Source organism: Scyliorhinus torazame, chromosome 10 (genome assembly GCF_047496885.1).
Source record: "Scyliorhinus torazame isolate Kashiwa2021f chromosome 10, sScyTor2.1, whole genome shotgun sequence".
Classification (NCBI taxonomy): domain Eukaryota; kingdom Metazoa; phylum Chordata; class Chondrichthyes; order Carcharhiniformes; family Scyliorhinidae; genus Scyliorhinus; species Scyliorhinus torazame.
Genome location: NC_092716.1, coordinates 62,023,984 through 62,048,070, shown reverse-complemented (window position 1 = coordinate 62,048,070; position 24,087 = coordinate 62,023,984). Strand labels below are relative to the sequence as shown.

The 24,087-nt window shown below is 43.6% G+C and overlaps 1 protein-coding gene across 3 annotated transcripts in view; it reads right to left on the bottom strand.

The window, feature by feature from the left end:
- The window catches only part of phkb (phosphorylase kinase, beta), a 447,849-nt gene that overhangs the window by 108,887 nt on the left and 314,875 nt on the right, over nucleotides 1-24,087 (bottom strand). For all 3 annotated transcript variants that reach the window (XM_072518193.1, XM_072518192.1, XM_072518194.1), the window contains 6 exons: nucleotides 23,240-23,295; nucleotides 22,914-23,007; nucleotides 14,525-14,608; nucleotides 12,707-12,811; nucleotides 10,331-10,413; nucleotides 10,145-10,235 (listed from right to left, as the gene is read on the bottom strand). In XM_072518193.1, coding sequence (XP_072374294.1) covers nucleotides 10,145-10,235; nucleotides 10,331-10,413; nucleotides 12,707-12,811; nucleotides 14,525-14,608; nucleotides 22,914-23,007; nucleotides 23,240-23,295 — 513 coding nt within the window. The remainder of the gene's footprint in view (nucleotides 1-10,144; nucleotides 10,236-10,330; nucleotides 10,414-12,706; nucleotides 12,812-14,524; nucleotides 14,609-22,913; nucleotides 23,008-23,239; nucleotides 23,296-24,087) is intronic.

The window sequence follows — 24,087 nt, the reverse complement described above, 5'->3', positions numbered from 1 at the left end:
AAGAAGATGCCTGATGTCTTTAAAGAATTTTCTTGTGTGGGTAAAGTTTACTCGTGTGTATCAGGAGGAGCAGGTAGAGAAGTCAAAATTTTAAGACATACAGGGGCTAGTCAATCTTTAATGATAAGAGATGAGGAATTATATAGTTTGGGAAGAATGTTGCCAGAAAAGGTGGTGATATGTGGAATTCAGGGTAAGAGGAGTAGCGTTCCATTATATAAGGTAAGGTTGGAAAGTCCAGTGAAGAGTGGTGAAGTGGAGTAATAGAGAAACTATCTTGTCCAGGAATACAGTTTATCTTGGGTACTGATATAGCTGGATCGCAGGTGGGAGTGATGCCTACTGTGGTTGATAAGCCAGTGGAAAATCAGACAACTGAAGCATTGAAGGATGAATACCCTGGGACTTTTCCGGATTGTGTAGTATCAAGGACGCAAAGTCACAGGTTAAGACAAGAGGAGAAATCAAAGAGTGAAGATGAAGTTGAAGTGCAATTATCAGAAACGATTTTTGATCAGATAGTTGAAAAAGAACAAGAACAGGTGGAGGATGAGGCGGATATTTTTAGTTCAGGAAAATTGGCGGAGTTACAACAGAAAGATGTAGAAATAAAACGGATATATCAGAAAGCATATACGGAAGAGGAATCTGAGTGTTATTACCGTAAAAGTGATGTCATGATGAGAAAATGGAGACCTGTACACATGCACGTGGATGAAAAGTGGGCAGAAGTTCATCAAGTAGTATTGCCGGTAGGTTATAGAAAGGAGGTGTTGCAAGTTGCACATGAGGTACCAGTGTGTGGTCATTTGGGAATAAGGAAAACTCAAGCTAAAATCCAGAAACATTTTTATTGCCCTGGACTACATAAAGATGCAGTTAAATTTTGTCAATCATGTCGCACATGTCAAGTGATAGGGAAACCTCAAGCAGTGATAAAACCAGCGCCCTTAATACCCATTCCAGCATTTGAGGAACCTTTTACAAGGGTCCTAATCGATTGTGTAGGACCACTTCCTAAAACAAAAAGCGGGAATCACTATCTTTTGACTGTAATGTATGTGTCTACTAGGTTTCCAGAGACCATTCCAGTACGTAATATTACAGCTAAAAGGATTGTGGAGGAGTTACTTAAATTCTTTACTAGATATGGACTACCCACAGAAATTCAATCGGATCAAGGATCAAATTTTACCTCAAAGTTATTCAAAGAAGTTATGGATAGCTTAGGAATAAAACAATTTAAATCAACTGCGTACCATCCAGAATTGCAGGGAGCGTTAGAAAGGTGGCATCAGACATTAAAGACAATGTTGAGGGCTTATTGTCAAGATTATCCAGTGGATTGGGATAAAGGAATCCCATTCGTATTGTTTGCAATTAGGGATGCACCTAATGAGTCTACCAAATTTAGTCCTTTTAAACTAATTTTTGGTCATGAGGTAAGAGGACCACTTAAATTGATTAAGGAAAAATTGGTGGTGAGAAATCGGAAATTACACTATTGGATTACGTGTCAAATTTTAGGGAACGATTACATAGAGCAGGTGAATTAGCTCGACAACATTTGAAAGTTGCACAAAATGTGATGAAATGGGTAGCGGACAAGAAATCCAAAGTTCGTAGTTTTCAGTGGGGATAAAGTTTTATTGCTACCAGTGGTAGGGAACCTTTAAAAGCTAGGTTTTGTGGACTGTATCAGATTGAAAGGAAATTAAGTGAGGTGAATTATGTGGTAAGAACGCCAGTAGATGGAAAACTCACCGAGTGTGTCATGTGAATATGCTTAAAAGGCACTTTAAAAGGGAAGGAGAGAAAAAGGAGGAGGTTTTAATGATTCTAACTCAAAGTGACAAACCAAATCCAGATGACTGTGAATTTGACATACCTCAAATTAAATTGGAAAATGAGGATGTTCTTAAAAATTGGGATGAATTATTAAGTTACCTTCCAGAGGAAAAACAAACTGACCTGAAAGAGTTATTGATATCACATGGGCAAGTTTGTAGAGATAAATTGGTAAGTACTAAAATGGCTATACATGATGTAGATGTGTGCAATGCTGTTCCTATCAAACAACATCCATACAGACTTAATCCTTTAAAATTGGCACAGATTAACAGAGAGATTGAGAGTATGCTGAAGAATGGCATAATTGAAGTGGGTTGCAGTCAATGGAGCTCACCCATAGTGATGGTACCTAAACCAGATGGTACCCAACGGTTGTGTGTGGACTATAGAAAGGTGAATGCAGTTACAAGAACGGACTCTGATCCTGTTCCACCACTGAAGGGTTGCATGGAGGAAGTGGGACAATCTGCTTTTATTTCCAACTTCCAGACATGGAAAGAACATTTAAACCATTGTATGGAGTTCTTCGATCGACTTCAGGTGGCCGGTTTGGTGATGAACCTAGCCGAAAGTGAATTTGGAGAAGCCCGAATCACTTTCCTTGCGGAGTTTCCGATACCTTCAAGACGAAGGGAAATAATGCAATCTCTTAGCATGAATGAATTTGATCGACCCTTTGTGCAAAAGGTTTGTGGCGTGATTACTCCATTGATGGAATTGCTGAAGAAACATAAAAAATGTCAGTGGACAGCGGACTTTCAACAGGCATTTGACTGCCTGAAAGCTGTGATAACCAATGCTCCTTTATTGGAGAATTGCAAGTGACTCTGTGGTCAGATTGAACTAAATTATCCGATTCTGAAGAGAAAGGCCGAGGAGTAGATACCCTCAACACGACGGGAAATAATGCGATTTCTTGGTACGAGTGGATTTTACTGGAAATGTGTACCAAATTTTAGCAGTGTGGTCGCTCCACTGACGGACTTGCTCAAGAAGCGTAACAAATTCCAGTGGACAGCGGAGTGTCAACAGGCATTTGACGGCCTGAAGGCTGTGTTAACCACTGCTCCTGTGTTAGTCATCCCAAATTAAACCAAAGCCTTCAAAGTGGCTGTTGATGCGAGCGATGTCGGCGCAGGTGCGGTGCTTCTACAAGACGACGACGAAGAGCTAGAGCGGCCTGTTGGTTATTTTTCAAAGGAATTGAATTCTCACCAGAAAAAGTATCTGATTCTAAAGATAAATGCTGAGGAGTAGAGGAATGGATGGATCGTGCAGAGACTTTGTTCAAAGAGACTGTCAATCGAGAAGGATTTCGGTTGGAGAAAGAAGAACAAAGAAAAATGGACTATATTATTTTACCTGTTTGCATGTGTTTTTTTTATAAAACGAAAAGGTATAATTACTGTGTACATTTCTTAGTGGATGGTGCAAAAGTGAAAAATGAAACCATCTTGAAGTTGATGGTTTATTTTTTTTCTTGGGGGGAGGTGTCATGTGAGGGTACCTTTAAGACATGGATGTTTAAGCAATGTACCTTTAAGAAAACAGTGATGTCAGAGAGTGGGTGGGGCTGAGCTCAGGTCAGCCATTTTGCAGGTTTTTTGTTTCAGTTTAAATAGCAGGTGTGTGTGTGTCCATGTGTTTCCAGAGAGCTGCAAGTTTTGAAAAGAGCTGGTTGTGTATCTGTGCTTTGCACAGTGAGCTGGATCTCTACCATGAAAGACTATCTCTGGATCATTTGGGTGATTTAAAGTAAAGCCTTTAACCTGATGTGGTTTTGTTTAAAGGTGTTAAGTCTCTTGGAAGTTTGAAGGAACATATTTAGGAGTGATTTACTGTTGCAATATTTTCTGAGTTATCTTTGAAGTAAGGGGTGTTAAGAGATCCAAGGTTTATTTAAGATGTTAAGTTGAGTTCATGGAATAAACAGTCTTTTGTGTTTAAAAACCTTGTAATCCCACACCTAGGGAAAAAGCCGTATGCTAGGAAAAGCAACACATCCATTAAAGGGAGAGGTTGGTTGAACTCCATGATGCATTTTGGGGTTCTGAAAAGGCCTCGCCCATAACATTAGGAATCTACTCATTTCAATTTAGATGAATGAGAGATGGTCTAATTGAGACGTATAGGATTCTTAAGGTGCTCGATGGGGTAAATATTGAGAGAATGTTTCCCTCATGGGAGAATCTCGGACCAGAGAGCACAGTCTCAAAGTAAAGGGTGCCAATTTAAGACTGAGAGGAGGAGGAATTTCTTCTCTCAAAGGGTTATGATTCTTTGGAACCCCCTGCCACAGAGAGCTATGCGGCAGAGTCTTGTGTATATTTAAGGCTGAGTTAGATACTCTTGATCAGTAAGAAAATCAAGGGTTACGCGGAAAGGGAGGAAAGTGGACGTGATGAATGCCAAATCAGCCAGGATCCAATTGAATGGCAGAGCAGGCTCAAGGAGCCGAACGGCCTACTCCCATTCCTATTTCTTATGGTCTTCTGGACCCCAATGACTTTGCAAACCACTGTCCCATCACCAACCTTTCCTCTTCAAAGTCCTTCATTGTGTTGCTGCCTTCCAAGTATGCACCTATCTTTCCTGAAATTACATATTGGAATCTGAGCAATTGGATTTCTGCCCCCCATCTGGTTTAGCTCAGTGGGCTAGACAGCTGGTTTGTAATGCAGAACAAGGCCAGCAGCGCGGGTTCAATTCCCGTACCAGCTTACCCGAACAGGCGCCGGAATGTGGCGACTAGCGGCTTTTCACAGTAACTTCATACTTGTGATAATAAAAGATCATTATTATTATCAGAGTTTCAGAACAGTCTCCTATCAAAGTCACAAGTGACATCCTGCGTGGCTGCGAACAGGGCTCTCTGCATCGTTCTCGACTTGGTTGCAGCATCTGACATGGTTGACCACACCAACCCATTCCAACTTCTCTCCTCCACTATCCAACTGTACGCAAGTGCACTTGCCCAGTTCCATTATTATCAGAGTTCTAATGAAAGGTCATTCAATTTGAAATGTGAACTGTTTCTCCCACAGATTCTGCCTGACCTGCTGAGTTTTTCCAACTTTTTTGTTCTTATTTCAGATTTCCAGCGTCCACAATATTTTGTTATCCATTATTATCGAACCAGTTGGTGTCAGCAAATCACTTTCAATAGCATATCTTCCTGCTCATGAATGGCCATTTGTGACATGCCCCAAGGATTTAACCTTGCTGATGTCAGTTGCAAACAAACATCAGATAGATGCTTTTGTGAATGGAAAACGGTTTTCAGTGGTGTTCCACTGGGTTCAGTGTTGGATCCCTTGCTGTTCATTCTATATATTAATGATTTAGGCTTAAATGTGGGCGGCATGATTGGGAAATTTGCAGGTGACACAAAAATTGGCCATGTCGTTGATAGTGAAGAGGATAGCTGTCAACTCTAGAACGGTATCAATGGTTTTCGTTGAGTGGGCAGGGATGTGGCAAATGTAATTCTACCTGGAAAGCACGAGGAATGCATTTGGGGAGAACAAACAAAGCAAATATTACTTGACCAGACCAGACCCCCAAAGTGGCTAGGGATACTGGATCAAAACCCCAATATTATAATCCCGCCCCACCACTCCGCCGCCGGCCGCCGTATTCTCTGGCGCAGGTTTTCGGGCGGGGATAACGCCACGCCGGTCATGCACCGGCTGCCGTATTCTCCGGCGTCGGTTTTCGGGCGGGGTCCACGCCTCGCCGGTCGGGGGCCATTGGCAGCAGCCCCCCCCCCCCCCCCCCCCCCGACAATTCTCCGGGCCCCGATGGGCCCAGCGGCCGTTGGTTCCTGTCCAGTCCCGCCGGCATGAAATGGACATGGTCCATCACGGCGGGAGCTGGCTTGTAGGCCGGCTACTGAAGTCCTCGGGGTGGCGTGGTGGGATCTGGTCCCGATGGGGGCCCCCCACAGTGGCCTGGCCCACGATCGCGGACCAGCAATCTGCAGGCGGGCCTGTACCGTGGGGGCACTCCTTCCTTCCGCGCCAGCCTCTGTAGGGCTCCACCATGGCCGGCGTGGAGAAGAACCCCCATGCACATGCGCAGGAAACACGCCGGCGGGTCTGCACATGCGCGGAACCATGCCGGCGGTTCTGCGCATGCGCCAACTCCCGCCGGTTGGCACGGCGCAAACCCCTCCGGCGCCGGCCTAGCCCCCGGAAGTGCGGAGGATTCCGCAACTTCCGGTTGGCCTGACGCCGGAGTGGTTTGCGCCGTTCTTGGCGCCGGGCCATCCGCCAATTGCAGGAGAATCCCGCCCTTGGTATTTCTAAAACAAAACTTTATTATCAAAACAATATAAATTTTTTTCACTTCACACATGAAAAGAATAGCTTGTAATTACCCCTTAACACTACTATACAATTTCCCATTAAACAACAAGGAAAGAAACATACAACTCTCAATCCAGCTTAAAAATAAGCAGGGATACTTGCTTTACAGAACAGATTTGGGCCCCAGTTACATCCCCTGAAGATTCTGGCTGAATGTCTTCAAAAACTACAGTTGAATAGAGGTAACTCTAGACATCTGTCGAAAAGATACATTTCATTTTTGATATTTGGGACAAATTCCTGCTTTGGTAGTCCTCCTCTTCACTCTATCTCGCCCCAATCAAAATCATAGCTGCTTGTTTCTGTGTGTTAACTGGGGGGGGGGATCATCAAACTGGCTGCAACTGGAAGGCTAAAGTAGTGTCCTCATTTCCTTTCCCAAAAGCTGATCTGCGTGAAGGTTCCCTCTCCACATTTTGTTTCTCGCAGTGAGTGAGGCGGAGAATTTTGAAACCACATTTCCTTATCGGTGATGGTTAAAATGAGAAATTTCCAGATCCTGAAAATCCCACCAGAAAGATGGTGATTTCCTAATAATAATAATAGGGGCAGCATTCTGCTGAAGATCCTGAAGGAAGGGTCTGGGTGGGTGGGGGCATCACCATAACGGAGTTTCTTCAACATCTGCATTTGTGAGATCATAGTTCTGCCTTGTGCCACTGTGTGAATTTGTCACAATTAAAATACAAGGAATGCTTCATAGGTGTTGTAAGTCTATTTTCTACTTAAAATATGAACTTTAAATGAATAAAAGTGTCCATAGTTTAATTTGCAGTTGTGTTCTTCTGATAATTAAATATCGGGAGGCATTGCTTTCCCGTTTTGTCCACTTTTTGAGGCAGTAACAGAGATCTCATACTGTACGTGGTGCCTGAGTAATATCAAACCACTGGAACATTGCATGTGCTATGTCTGTTAAAGCACTTGTCATAATATTTACTTGGAATTCAGTTTCCTTATTTCAGAATAAAGCATTGTAGCCAGCTCTGCTCTTCATCTGGGATATGCAGCATTATGTAATTCAAGGGTCCTATAGCTGAATTCCGCCCATAAGGGCAAGTTTAAAATATTTTGATTTGAGTATTCTTCACTTCTTATACTTCTTGCTCAGAACAAATGGCTTAAATATATGCAGTCTTATCAGGTGGTTTGGAGATTTAAATCTAACGTGGACTGTACACCTTCCAGCTGCCTTACACTAGGTCTAGCCAATCAGAAATCTTCACAAAAACCTTTTTCTATTACCTCCTCTGCGATCAGATTGATTACTGATCCCAACAAAGCTTCCTACATCCTCTTCTTCTATTTCTGGGAACTTTGGAAGGTCTAATGCAGGTAGGAAATATACAGTAAATGGTAGAACTCTCAAGAGTATTGACAGTCATAGAGATCTAGGTGTACAGGTCCACAGGTCATTGAAAGGGGCAACACAGGTGGAGAAGCGAGTCAAGAAGGCATATGACATGCTTGCCTTCATTGGCCGGGGCATTGAGTATAAAAATTGGCAAGTCATGCTGCAGCTGTATAGAACCTTAGTTAGGCCACACTTGGAGTATAATGTTCAATTCTGGTCGCCACACTACCAAAAGGATGTGGAGGCTTTAGAGAGGGTGCAGAAGAGATTTACCAGGATGTTGCCTGGTATGGAGCCCATTAGCTATGAGGAGAGGTTGAAGAAACTCGGTTTGTTCTCACTGGAACGACGGAGGTTGAGGGGTGACCTGATAGAGGTCTACAAAATTATGAGGGGCATAGACAGAGTGGATAGTCAGAGGCTTTTCCCCAGGGTAGAGGGGTCAATTACTAGGGGGCGAGGGGCAAGATTTCGAGGAGATGTACGAGGCAGGTGTTTTACACAAGAGGGTAGTGGGTGCCTGGAACTCGCTGCCGGAGGAGGTGGTGGAAGTAGGGACGATAGTGACATTTAAGGGGCATCTTGACAAATACATGAATAGGATGGGAATAGAGGTATACGGACCCCGGAAGTGCAGAAGATTGTAGTTTAGTCCGGCAGTATGGTTGGCACGGGCTTGGAGGGCTGAAGGGCCTGTTTCTGTGCTGTACTTTTCTTTGTTCTTTGTAAATAGCTACATCAATTAGATTGTTCCAGTTTCTTCCTCGTCTTCAGACAAGACTGCTCTACTTTAAGTTTTATTACTCTTTAAAAAAAAAACTATCCTACTTGGAAAGAATTGTGGTTCAGGGTCAGGCCGATCAGAATTCAGTTCCTCTCGCTCTCAAAGCTTCTCCAAATTCACTGGGCAGGATTCTCCCGCAATTGGTGGGATGGCCAGACACTGGCGCCAAGAACCACCCGGAAGTTGCAGAATCCTCCACACTTCCAGGGACTAGGACGGCGGCAGAGGGATTGGCGTTGCAAAACCGGCGCCGAAGGGTCGGAGCGAGTTGCCGCATGCGCAGAACCGTCTGCTTGGTTCCGCGCATGCTCAGACCGGTTGGTGTGTTCCTGCGCATGCGCAGGGGTGTTCTTCTCCTCGCCAGCCATGGCGGAGCCCTACAGAGGCCGCCGTGGAAGGAAGGAGTGCCCCCACGGTACAGGCCCGCCCGCAGATTGGTGGGCACCGATCGCGGGTCAGGCCTCTGTGCCCTCCCCGCCCCCCCCCCCCCCAGGGCCGGATCCCTCTGCGACCCCCCAAAGACTCCACTAGACGGCCTACCAGCCAGGTCCCGCCGCGTGAAATGGACATGGTCCCACACGGCGGGACTGGCCAGGAACTGACGGCCGTTCGGCCCATCGGGGCTCGGAGAATTGCCGGTCAACCGGCGTGGCGTAAACCCCCGCTCCCACCCGAAAAACGGAGAATACGGCAGCCGGCGTCGGAATGCTCGGGAGGGGTCCACGCCCCCCCCCCCCCTCCCCGTGGATTCTTCGACCCTCCCCCCCCGCCGGGTCGAAGAATCCGGCCCACTGTCCCCCTGCCTTTCTGAGCTCCACTCAGAAATGACCTCATCTCCCCAAGCTAAAAAACACATTGAGTGGAATTCTCGGGTCTGCCAGCCGCGTGTTCCAGCGGGACACGTCTCCGCGGCAGCGGGATTCTCCGTTCCCACAGCCGGCCAATGGGGTTCGCCATTGTGACAATCTCGCACAAGAAATAGCGCCATACAAATGTACTGATTTGAGAACTATTCATCATTTTTCATACCAATAGGGGAAAAATTAGTCAAACTGAGATTTATGTTATTAAATTTATTTCTGTATGTGCAATGATCTATAAAAGCACTAACAGGTGGAATACAATGTGGAGAGAATTTGCACACTAAATTATCATAGATTATCATAGATTATCATAGAATTTACAGTGCAGAAGGAGGCCATTCGGCCCATCGAGTCTGCACCGGCTCTTGGAAAGAGCACCCTACCCACGTTCAGCACCTCCACCCTATCCCCATGATCCAGTAACCCCACCCAACACTAAGGGCAATTTTGGACACTAAGGGCAATTTATCATGACCAATCCACCTAACCCGCACATCTTTGGACTGTGGGAGGAAACTGGAGCACCCGGAGGAAACCCACGCACACACGGGGAGGATGTGCAGACTCCGCACAGACAGTGACCCAAGCCGGAATCGAACCTGGGACCCTGGAGCTGTGAAGCAATTGTGCTATCCACAATGCTACCGTGCTGAATGTCACACAATCTTCTGATAAAGTAAGGAACCAGTTAAGGAATTTTTAGATTAACGTAATGAATAAAATTAGTTGGCTTGCTCACTGGTGTGTCCCTTTACTGTGTTGGTTTCTGCTTTCATATCTTGCCAACAAACTTGCCAATAGATGTTTTGGCTGAATCAATCAAGCTAATAATTCTCATCATATGTGGTTACCCATACCCCCAAGCCTTTTATTCACTTAGGGAATAGCATATATAGTTCATAAAAGACATTTTGATTTCATGTACCTGAAGTCTGTCAACATGAACTTTCACTCCTCCAATATTACCATTTTTAAATGCTGCCAGCATGTCCAAAATGGGATTGAGTCTACTTCCTCTAAATGGAAAAAAAAATATTAAATTAGATTATTTTTGTAATTTAATACTTGGGAAAGAATTTGAAAGAAGCATTCATAACAGAAAAATCCTTACTTTATGTTATCTTCACGTATCAAAACAAGGAAGAGAGGACGCCGATTCATCTTCCAATACTGCTTAGTAAACTGTAGTAAATTCTGAGGGCAAAGTGGATTCAGAAAATGGCAATTTGATAGCCAATTTATACAATTACTTGTTAAAGAATACTACAATTTGTAACATTGGAAGGACTGTCAATACAATTAACTATGTACATTTTAAAAAACATTATGCATTGCACATGTCTATGTCGTGCTGTGAGCACCGCATCTTTTAAACACAAGTTCTGTTTTATCTGATGAGTCAAATTTTATTTTCATAAAATACAATTAGATAGGTGTGGAACACCCAGCCAATACAAATTGTGAAGCTCAAAAGGTTATGGGCAATAAACACAGCTACCATTTTAAAAAAATGAATCCATCAGATTGCTCAGACTATTTTTTGAATATTCTCTCAACCAGCATCGTGACTTCTCCCCCAAGCCAAGTACTTCTGACAGTAACATAAAGCATAAGAAACAAATTTATTCAAAAATTATGTAACTTTACTAGCCAGTTTTTGTGTTAGAAATGCCATATTGTAGATAACAATTATTTTGGGAGTCAGTTAAGGAAATCAACTGAATCATTGTCAACTTAAAAAAAAAAACAGAGTCTACAGAAGTATAATCGATTTATAAAAAATGAGTAAACTATTGAATCCTGACCATGACTGTCTAAAGATTCTGACAATGTTTCAAAGATGTACCATAAAAATATGTTCAAAGAAGAGATACCAGGATACATTCAATAGAATTTGCAACAATCTAGTAACAATGGTATAAGCTGAGACTAGACATGACGCAGAGTTTGAGCGTGGGACAGAATGTATGAGTACAGTGCTGTAACAGGGAAAGGATAATTAATTTGGAGTAATTGAATAATGTCTAATTAATCAATCACCTGGTAAGTGACTGACACTTTCCTGAACAAATCAGGGGGGGGGGGGGGGGGGGGGGGTCCTCAGCTGAGAATTAGGACCAATGAAAATAAATAAGGGCTAAACCATAGATAAGAATTTCCTTAAATTTGTGATCCGTAATACTGATTATTAGACGAATTTTAGCCTTCTGAGATTCTTGAAGCATCCATGAAAATTATTTTAATTTTAAAGCCTTTGTTGAAATAACTTTTATTTTGTAGCCTTTTCTGGAACTACGTTTATTTTGAGGTATTTTCTTCTACTCTCCCCTATCTCAAAACTTAGAAGACTTTTCGCTGTACTTTCAAAACTTTATGTATTATTTTGATCTACGTTTTTCGATTTAATTTTGTGCAAATATATTCGGTGAATTCTTGAAAAATAAAGAGTGCTTTGGATACCTCTTCAACTGGACTGAGTACCTTATCCCGAGTCGAGATAAGAAGCATAAAAAACAAATTTATGTAAAAATTATGAAACTTTACTAGCTATTTTTTGTGTTAGAAATGCCACCAACAATATTTTTCAAAGCTCTTGGATATGTGAGAATCCTGGAAACTAGCCATTCACAGAGTATATCAGATCTTGCCACATGTGCGGTGGGAATGTCCATGCTCTTCTATGTCTCGGTGAAGATATTGATGATGGCTTGGAACTTGGCCCCTGAGTGCATGCAGAAAGATGCAAGCATCGTCTGCATACTATAGTTCAACGGCAGAGGATGGAATGGCTTGGACCTGGTTTGCAGGCGTACATTCACATATGCATACTCTCCAGCAGGAATTAATGAACAATAATGAGGAACAGGAACCATTGTCACCTGTCTTCTTTCTAGCTTATGGAAACTCATTCCATCTATAGCACTTGGTTGAAATAATGTGACTCAATGAAACCGGAATTTTGGAATCTTTCTGGCCCATACAATTCAATATCATACAATTCTGACTGGGGAAAATCTGTGAAAGTTTACAGTGAGTACTGGTTCACAATATGGGGTGGAGCAATGCAAATTATTATTAAAATGTGACTTTCTTGGTGGTATCAATTTCCTGCTTTCATCCAAGTCTGGAGCTAAACCACAGCTGACTTTACACAAATTCAATTGGAATTACTTTGGTGATTTTATTTATTTTTGTTGCAGGTGTTCTTACAATTTATAAACAATTTAAAGTCTGTGAAAATAATAACTTAATCTTAAATTAAATTATAAAATTATTTATTTGCTTATCCTATTCCTGGAAGTAAAGCAGTTAAATCAACACATTCAGGATTAGATATGTGCACATTAACTTATTCCTATCAGCTGTTGCAATGTCAAATAATTAATTAGTGTTTGTGGTGTTTTTTCTAACAAGATTTATTTTCTATTCACTTTCAACTTTATTCAGGCTAAGACAAACTGAGACTCTATGATTCCTTAGACAATACCTTTATGTCATCAATCAGCAGCAAGACATCTTGAGCCATGTAAAAGTCACTCAAATCAAACACAATGGGATAGCACACAACTGTCTTCCCCAGAATTCTGTAAAGCTGAAAAAAAGGGAATTTAAAAATAACTCATATTTGAAAACAAAATTTGATTACATGGAAAAAAAGGTTTTAACATGCAGATCGATTATAAATATTGTCTTCATTAATGATGTTCATATGATTTAATGCTCTTCACTATTCACCTGGGTATAAATATACACTTACATATATTGCAGCCAGCATTGACCACCATGGTCTATACCTTCCGATCTCCAATTAAAACCATTCAAGTCCTGGATAATTTATAGTTCTGACTCCACTGGCTACACCCACCATGCAGCTGAATACAGCCCCCCCATCCCAAACTACCCTCCCAATCCCTGCAGCTCCCCTCCACCCCAGCAACTACCCATCCGACCCACCGACTACCTTTATTCCCCTGACTACTCTCCTGACACCCTGACTAACCACCCACTGCATCAACTACTCTCCTGAATCCCCGATTAACCTCACCACTCTCCTCTACACTCGAGTCCCTGACTATACCCCACCTCATCCAGCCCCCAACTATCTCCCCACCCCCAACTACACTCCTGACACCCCCTGACTACCCCATCCCCCAACTACCCCTACACCCCCCAACGCTCCACTGACCACTCAACCCCCGGACCCATCATACTTCAACCCATTCTTCCCCATCACTGACCATCCGATCCCCTTGATTCGTTCTACCTTTCCCCACATGACCACCCTCTCACTAACCACGTCACCCCACTTCAGCGACCCCCAGTAACCACCTGAACACCCCCCCACCAATGACCACCCGACCCACCCACTGACAACCCAAAACCCGATCTCCCCTACATCCCCCTCCCCCTACCACACTGACCACCCGACACCCCCTCCAGCTGACTACCCAACCATCTCCCCCATTTACCTTGCACACTTACCTTCTCTCTGGTTTCTTAAAGTGGCTGGGATCTTTAAAATTACCTGCATTAAGGCAGCTAGTATTGCAAAGAGGGGACGTGGCTTCCTTTCCTCTTACTCTGCTGCCCTGCACTGAAGACCTCTGAAAGCCCCTGCACCTGGCCCAAGTCAAAAGGCTGGGCGAGAAAGATTCAGCTCCAGAATAAAGGTAGGAAAAAAGTAATGAATTGATAATCCAGCTGTGATTACTATTTCTCGGGCGTTCTGGCTCCATGTCATGATTGATATTGTGTAACAAACATAGGGCTGGAATCTTCCGCCCCGCACGCTGCAAGAACGCCATGGGGAGAGGAGGAAAATGGAGAGGTCCATTGACCTTGGGCGGGATTCTCCGGTCGCAAGGTGGACACAGCCGGTGAATCCCGCCCTCAGTTCAAGATAAGAATGTATTATCAAGATGCAGACTCTACAATTTCAACCATACTTACGTAGTTGCTTCGAGCAATGTAATCACTATTGTTATTTTTACTTAATATTAAAAGAGTGAAATCAAAATAGAATGCATTCGTGCCAAGTTATCTTTCACCCCTACTGTTGTGAATGTTTTGAAATATAAGACAAAAAATGTTGTTCAAATCTATGATCTTATTGTTTCTTGGACCAATTATCCCTTGATCTATAACCGAGATTTATCATGTTTGATCTGCAGTGCCACAGAGATTAACTACTACATACAGCATTAATACATTATTATTTTGGAATATATCCCTTACATTATTAAAATGGAGATGTTTATGCAACACCCAATTTCTATAATTTCCCCGATAATGTTGAAACACTTACCTTTGATGTTCCAATACATCCAATGGGTCTGTTTGGTCTTCCAGACAATTTAAGCTTTTTATTTACACCCAGGTGGAGATAGGCCTGCAAGTACAGTATTTATGAAAATTAACATCTCTCTAGAAATAATTCTGAAGTGCAAAAAAATAAACATTTTTACTACAAACGGTTTTCAGTTCGGGCCTGATCCCTGGCGCAGGCAAAATGCCACCTTAGCACTGCCATCCTGGCATTGCCACCTGGGCACTTCCAAGGTGCCCTGGAGCATCAGCATCAGCAGTGCCAAGTTGCCACTCTGCCCAGAGGCAGACCATCCCGGCTGCCCCGATCGCCTGCCCCCCAGCTTGTGGAGACCAGTGCTAAACGGCACCTGGCTGGTGGAGACATATTATTTAAGTGTGCCTAACTGCATACGTAAATATGCAAATTTCGCTCCCGCCTATTGTGGGCAGGATCCAGTTTGTAAGATTTACCGGCCGTGTCGCGTCCCGAGTCAGACACGACCCGGCCATTAGATTGTGCCCCTAGTTATTAAGTTCTCAGTGAGAATCAAGGTGAACACAATTGGTTGTACTCTGTCTCATACACACGCACTTATGCAACAGAAATGTATTCTATTGGTATAATGCTAGAATAAATATTTATCAAGTCTTGCGCCACTCCAAACATTCCATAGTGCTGCGTTATTATACTTGGTCTTTATGATCTCAAAGTTGTTTCTTTAAAATTTGACATAGTTTATCACATCCTTTTATGTCATCTAGGTTGACATTGCACTACTGTGATAATAAGAGCCTCTGACAATAAATATGTCACATATTTAGCACATTTTAACATGGCAAAATTTGTTGTCTGAGTGAAACTCTCTGATACATAAAATTGAATTGCAATTATCAAAAAGAGCAAATAATTTGATATTTAGCTGCTGTGATTATGCAGTCTCCAGTAAAATTATGGCTTTAAAATTATGTCAAAGTGTGATAACGTATGCCACAATATCTACATTAGCCTGTACAAAGCAGATTTACTGAATCAAATTATTCATCAGACTAATTTTATATCATCTTGGAGGTTTATAATAGTGTTGGTTTCTAGCAGAGAAATTGTTGGTTAGATATGAATTCCAAATATAGCCAACCTTTTAAAGATAAAGGCCAGAACTTTACATAGTTCGGGTGGGAACGCAAGACCCGGCAGCTCATGAAATCGTGCGGGAAGGCGTCGGGCGTGTGACCCAACACCATTACTTGCTCACACAATATTTTGGTTGCTGGGAGTGCACGAGATTTGAAAGCACACCCGCCGACAATCAAGCAGGCAATTTAGCTGATTAAAGAGCCAATTGAACACAATTGTGCTTGGACCGTCTGCTTTTACATTTTAGCTGCAACCTCGAACCAGTTAGGATGAAATGTCACTGCTGAAATAATATTAAGCAATGTGTCAGGGTCTTGAGGTCTGTTTTTGATTATGCAGCCTCGCCATGGCATAGTTTTGACAGCGATATTTATTTTTAAACGAATCAGCAGGTCCCGGAGATGGCTCTGCAGTGGCTGTCCCCCTGAGGGACAACAATAGAAACACAAGCCCGCAGCCTCCCTTTTCTTGGGACCGTCCCACTTTCCACCTTTCCTGGCAGTGTTTAGTCTTTCACTGAGCGCATTTCATATTGGATGGCCGTTAATTGGCCAGCCATTGTGAAATTGCGGTCCTGGCCGATCACGACTGAGGACTCGTTTAGTGTCTGCTTCCATTAGAAATTCAGGCCGAAGAAGCAGAAAAATCAATTGGACGTAAAAGGAATAGATACCATAGAATAATATATATACTCAGGGAAATAATAAGCAGGGGCTGTTTAGCACAGGACTAAATCGCTGGCTTTGAAAGCAGACCAAGGCAGGCCAGCAGCACGGTTCAATTCCCGTACCAGCCTCCCCGAACAGGCGCCGGAATGTGGCGACTAGGGGCTTTTCACAGTAACTTTATTTGAAGCCTACTGGTGACAATAAGCGATTTTCATTTTCAAATACAGAACATACAAATGTGGAAATTGTGTCCATTGATATAACATCTGATATGGCTTTGTTTGAATTTAGAAATCTGGATACTAATTTCTCAAGCACCTCGGAGTCCTTCTCACTCCCATTTGTCTCTCTCGTGCTCGCATATTCTGGGCATGATCTAATGGAAAGGTTTCTAAGTCTGCTAGTGAGTGGGAACTGCCGGGTGTTTTCCGAAGGGAGAGCTGGCGAGGCCGTCACCATTATCTAAGGTTAATTTGGGCACTTAATGATGCCCCACGGGCTTCACGCTGGAAATGACTGTCCGACCAGCTGATTCACCTGAACCATGCTGGGCAGCTCCGTGCTATCGAGCGGGAGCAGCTCTTAAAGCGATCCTGCAGAACAATCCCCAGAAAGCACACAGCCATGTCGCCGCACAGGTCCGCTCCATGATTTGGAGATGCTGACTTGGCCCAACTGTTGGATGTGATGCAGTCCAGACGGGATACCCTCTTCCCTTGAGGGGGATTAAAGGGGAAGATGTCCCTGATGCAGGTACTCCTTGCCGAAGCGCTGTGGAGATGTCCCAGTCTCAGGTGGGAATTCCTGAGGTGCAGCGGGGAGTGTAACCAGGAGGACCGCCATCCAGTGCCGTAAGAAGCTCAACCACCGCCTGCTCCCCCTCGACAGCCCTGAGCTTCGCACAGTACCATTGTGCCCCCAACCAGAATACCTGTGCCCCAGCACACCCTGGCATCCACCTGCGTATCCCACCCATGCTCAGGGACGGTGCCCATGCCAGACCCCCACTATAACACCCCTCCCCGCCCTGCAGTGCTCGAAGAGTGTGGCTCACGATGCACTCTCTGTGTCCCCGCAGAAGTTGGACCACAACAGATGGAAAAGGGTAAAGACAGGCGGTAGGGTGCCAGACATCAGAATCCTCACCGCCTACGATCAACGGGCCCTTGAGGTTTCAGGAGTGGCCGAGGACCGATCGGTCACTGAGACTGAGCTTGGCCTGTGCCACAAAAGTGCGTATCTCCCGGCCCCACCCATATGACCTGTCACATGTGTTGTTCATGCCAGACATAATGATCATGCTGCTTGACATCTCTTTGAATGACCAACAACACTTGTACACTTTGGGTCATCGCTGGCCTCCCCCTCTGAGGCCCTCCCTGCCCTGTTGGGCGGCTGGGTCCTCAGTGTGTGGGGCGGGCAACGCATGGGCTGCTGCCTCGATCCTCTGTCGACGCTGCTGCCACCTTCTCCGGAGTCTGGCTGCCACCGCGAGAGCAATTGCTGTGGGATCCACAATACCATCCACACCGTGATATTTGTAAGGAATTGGATAGGATGTGAGACCGAAAATCAGTTAGAGATGTTCATTGGGATTGACAGAAGCCGAAGTTGGCCCTGGTATGGACATACATTATCTGGGGGTTTGGCATGACGAACCGCAGGTGCTGAGCCCCTCACCCCCCAATCTAGGAGCGACCCCCACTGATGGCGGCCAGCCCCACCCCGACTGGTCCCGTCCCGCGACTCCCACACAACCCCAAACGCTGGCGCAGCAGCCCCGGTGCCCCTCGACTGATTGCCCGTTTTCCATGATGGCTACTCACCTTCTCCGATCGCCACAGCAGCCACTGAGCTAACATCCCGTTTTTCAATAGATGTGCTGAAGGGTGCCCGCGTGACCGCTCACTTAGGAGCAGGTTAGATCACAGGAGGTCATTAGATGTGATCTTTTCCGTCAATGGGATGGAGATTGACCTTAATTATTGATTATTGGTTTCTCGTCATGCCGTGAAGGGATCCTGATCTTGCCAACGGGAGTGGGTCGGTTAGATTGGAAACCAATCAGCGGCCGTCGTGGTTCCTGACTTCGAACTCTCTCGCAATCTTACCGACTCGCTCGGATACACGCCCGGCATGACGCGGCCGTTAGATCACGCCCTCGGTCTCGCTTTTATTCAATTCCTTAGTTCTTATTTGCTTCTCTAATTGTTACTACCCTGCCTCACTTTTTTTCTTTATCTGTTACATTCCTATCTCCTTATACTCCCATTTTAATTTACTCCTTCAGTGAAGGTTAGTCACCATATGCATAAAGCTACAACACCATAATTCCAGCCAAGCTCATATCAAAGCTCCAAAACCTAGAACTTGGCTCCTCTCTCTCAACTCGATCCTCAAATTTCTGACCCACAGACCACAATCAGTGAGAATAAACAACAACACCTCCTCCACAATAGTCCTCAATACCGGGGCCCCGCAAGGCTGCGTACTTAGCCCCCTACTATGCCCCCTGTACACAGACGATTGTGTGGCTAAATTTGATTCCAACTCCATCTACAAGTTTGCTGACGACACGAACATAGTGGGCCGGATCTCGAATAAAGACGAGTCAGAATACAGGAGGGAGATAGAGAACCTAGTGGAGTGGTGCAACGACAGCAATCTATCCCTCATTGCCAGCAAAACTAAAGAACTCGTCATTGACTTCAGGAAGCAAAGTACTGTACACACCCCTGTCAGCATCAACGGGGCAGAGGTGGAGATCGTTAACAGCTTCAAATTCCTAAGGGTGCACATCACCAAAGATCAGTCCTGGTCCACACACGTCAACGCAACCACCAGGAAAGCACAACGCCACCTATACTTCCTCAGGAAACTAAGGAAATTTGGCATGTCCACATTAACTCTGACCAACGTTTACAGATGCACCATAGAAATCATCCTATCTGGCTGCATCTCAGCCTGGTATGGCAACTGCTCGGCCCAAGACTTCAAGTAACTACAGAGAGTCGTGAACACCGCCCAGTCCATCACGCGAACCTGCCTCCCATCCATTGACTCCATCTACACCTCCCGCTGCCTGGGGAAAGCTGGTAGCATAATCAAAGACCCCTCCCACCCGGCTGACTCACTCTTCCAACTTCTTCCATCGGGCAGGAGATACAAAAATCTGAGAACACGCATGAACAGATTCAAAAACAGCTTCTTCCCCACTGTTACCGGACTCCTAAACGACCCTCTTATGGACTCACCTGGTTAATACTACACTCCTGTATGCTTCACCCGATGCCAGTGGCTATGTATTTACATTGTGTACCTTGTGTTGCCCTATTGTGTATTTTCTTCTTATTTTCTTTTCATGTACTTATTGATCTGTTTGAGCTGCTCGCATGAAAATACTTTTCATTGTACCTCGGTACACGTGACAATAAACAAATAAACAATCATAGAATGGTTACACAGCATGGGGGCCAGGAGCCATTTGGCCCATTGTATAAATCCAGAGATGGGGTTCAAAGATAAAAGAGCCAATAAAAACCTGGGGCTGAATTCTCCGTTTCAGTGTCTAAGTGCCGGCGCCAGCGGAGCATGCGTGGTCTATTATGACCGAAAAATCAGCACGAAACCCTCACCGATTTCGGCACCGCTGAGGGGCTAGCACCAATGCTGACTGAATCTCCTGCCGCCCATGCCAACAACGGCCAGTCCTGGGCCGCGCATGCACACGGCTGATGGCCTGCACCGGTCGCTCCGTACAACATGGCGCCGACTGCACGTGACCCCAACCATGAGCACAGCCCACCCCCTGGCCACCCCCCACCAGACCCTCAACCATAGCAGAAGCCCCCCCCCCAGCCAGTGGCATGGATCCTGGCCGAGTGTGGCGGTGCTGGACACAAGTTTTCTGCCGGCATGCTGGGTTCCCACACCACACGTGTCCCGCGCCGTCGGAAACTTGGCCCATTGGGGGCGGAGCATCGCGATGGGCCGGCTGATGACGCGCCAACGGCATTGAAACGGCACTTGCCGCATATCACGATGACGGCAGTTTGGAGGAGGCGGAGCATGTCGGACCAGCATCAAACCAGTGCCAGTCCCGATTTCGGCGTCGGAGTCCATTCGCCGCCCGACCGCCGAACACGATTTCAGCGTCAGACTACGGAGATTCCAGCCCCATATCGTTTGTTGGAAGGGCTGTCTACTGCAATGCTTTCGATCTCATTCCTTGTTCACTTCTTCTGGGTCAGCTGGCCCAATCACGAGAGAAAATCATGTGCTACACCACAAAACTGTGTCCATCAAAATGCTCAGAACACCGTGACAAACTTGAGCCAATCATGAGTACACAATAAGTTTCATTAAAGGGGTTAAACTACAATAGAGCATAGTTGTTAAAAAGAGGGGTGTCAATGTTTTCTTTGAATTATTGTTCAAGTTGTGTATGAGCCAAAGATGTAGTTTAATTTTAATTTTTTTTGTGTGTTTAATAAGTGATTGGGGCCAGTATTTGCTTCAGTAGGCAATCTTGTCGCATGCCCAGTTATTTAGACATCTTCCGAAAACCTCTGCTAAAAACATTTTGTCACTTTAAAATTGCTGGAACTTTGAACCGAAGACAGTGCAGCGAGGACAACAGGCCATCTGGGACCTTGGTGAGCAATGAGAACAGTAGTGTATTTCCTTTCCCAATGAGATTAATGGATTAAAAAATAAACAGAGAAAGGACTGAGGAGGAAGGTGAATTCAATGCCAGTCAGGTACATAGTGAGAGAGAGAGAAAGAAAGATTAGATTAAGAGAGAGGAAGAAACAGAAAATAAAAATAAAAATTTGAACATAAAAAAAATCTCCAACAGCTATTCACTACCTTGAAGAATGAGACCCACTATTTTAATTGTTCATTTTCTGGACCAGTGAGAATAAATGGCAATCATTAATAATTATCATATTTTGTTGCACCATTAATTACTGTTCAGGATGAAAATCCATTATCAGAAATGCTCGGGGCAGAGTGTGTATCGGGTTTCGGAATTTTTCGGAATATACTGTGCAGGTGCGGCATGCATTGGGAACTGCGCATATCTGGAACATTGGGAACTGCGCATGTGCGGTGCACATTGGGAACTGTGTATATGCCGAACGTTGGGAACTGCGCATGTGTGGCATGCTTTGGGAACTGCGCAGGTGCCACGCACTCAAACAGGAGCGGATTTTGGAATTTTTCAATTTTTGGAATTTCGGATAAGGGATGCTCAACCTGTACTTCATTTTCTGTGATGAGTTTAATGGATAATTAATGTGAAATTCAGTAACTTCATGAAATTGACAGAAATGTTAAGCGTGAGATACAATTTTTGCAAATTTACCACTGGAACGATGCAAATTGCCCAGAAATATGTGCTGATTTTCAATTCATGACATCTCTTGCTCATCACAGGTTTCTGGCTAACTTGAACATTAATATTGCCAAGCATCATTCGTCTGCCTTATTTTTCAGCAAATTCTGGCCCATAGTCTTCTTTGCAAAGCCATGGTTTATGCCTGGTGTTTAAAAGTCTATTAAATTAAATCTAAAAATTAAATCACATGGAGCTAAGTTAATTACCCCATATGAAACGAGAAAACCAATTTCTGCCTTTTTGCCCTGCAACCACAACAGACAAGGTGTATCAGGGTATTGCTGCTATTCTGACTTGCTCTTATGAGGCCCGAGGCTGAATTTGTTCTGATCCTCAGACCTCTCTGTTCAGGTGCAATGTCGCTGCTGCCATGAGAAGCCTACATCCAGTTTAGGGTGCTAAGGAATTTAGGCTCCAGAATCCTTCAAGTTTAAAGAGAAAAAATAATGCGAATATACCTTGAGATGCTAAGACTGTCTATCTATCCATTCTTTAATCTACTTATCCAACAAAAATCTATCAATCTCAATTGCAAATGTTCAACTAACCAAACCTCAATAGCTTCTGCCTTCTGACAAATCTCTGAACTCCAACTTTTGAAGGTTATGCTCACTTGACAGAATAACACCAACAAAGACGTTTGTTGGGGCAGAAATATTTCAATTACATTAGAATTGGATATTATGAAAAATATCTTCAGCTGATTGAAAGCATACTTTTATTCAACGCAGCTTTTAGGTAAGACTTGCTTTTTAAGCCTGTCACGTAGTTTTACGTTGTTGTAATTACATTTTTCATGCAGATTATCTCAGTGGCATTCAGCACAAATAGATTTAACAATAATTCACACCAATTTAACCCATAATTTATATATTTTTGAAAGTATATTCGGCCAAACGTTTGGAAATTATAACAAATACACAGCATTTGTTTAAATTAACTTTTAGAAAAATTAAAATAGTAGTGATTTGATGGCAATGTTCAGTACTGCTGTTGTTGAATCAGAGGACGACCGCCATTTATCATGATTTTGTAGGTCATGCTAGAAGTGGAATCTCAGTTGCACAGCTAGATAACCACATCTCCATACACAACTGAATATCTTCACTGTAGCAGTTCTTCAATAGCTACAGGCTTTCTGAATGCAATCTTCTATTAAAAGCTATTATTATATGTTGTTTACCTTTACAAGCTCCTGTTGAGGCCATATTTGTATGGGTTCTACTTGCTGGGGGGTCTGGGTCTGTATTCCATACGTGTTGAGAAACACTTGCAGGCTATAACCACAGAATGCTTAGCTTTTATTAATATAACGTATGCTGGTAAAAGTGTTGTAAAATGCAATATCTGAATTTTTCATGCAAGTTAACAATGCCTAAGACACAAGTTATAACTGAATTAATATTCTCAGAGCGTCAGCTGTATAATCTCTTGGCTAAAGAACAAATAAATACTGTAGATGAGATAGAAGCTTTTAATAGCCTGTCTAATGGGCTATGCATCACATACCGCTGGCTTTCAGCAATCAGGGACACATGAACTACCATATCATTTTCTAAAAGACCCTGAAAAACAATAAAAATGGATAAATGTCAAATATCAGGCAAATTATGAAAATATACTAGTAACTTTAAAATGGAAGATTAGTAAAAATGAACGAAACAAAATATATTTATCAGCATGTTTCCTTATAATATCTAACTCTTTACAATCAATCTAGTTTTGTTGAGCGAGCAATGCAACATTCTACAGCTGAAGCCCATTAATCTAACAACTACCCAAAGGGGTTTATTGTCAATGCTATTTAGTATGATGCATAACTTGTTGTTTGGTGCAATATATTTTCTTATACTATCAGTGGATTGTCACAGTAGGGTTCTGAATGTAATGGTCCAAAGCAAAAAAAACATGTGTGATGTACGATACATTATTCAGCAGCTTTTACTGCAGCATTAAATGTATATGTGTAGCATCACAGGATTTTAATATGCTTCATACAGAAATTGTGCTGTAGCAATGTTGAAGAAACACTGCTGAAACAGGTCAGCTTAAATGCAATAATATAAATAACCAACACGCTATATAATACCATTTTTTCAGTGATACAATAGTTCAACCTGCTGATAAATACTATTCAGCCCTCCATAGAATGCTCAGAATGTATTACTTATGTTAGGAGGAGGATACCATCTCTTTGCTCAACTTTGTAATATTGTAGTAAATCCACAGAATAACGGGGCACTATTTGAAAAGGTTTTGTACATATCAGAATATCAACATGGTTGGAAGGGAAGAGAATTAGAAAATAATCCTAACTTCTCCACTGCTGTGCAATATCTAATTTATTTTTGCTTAGA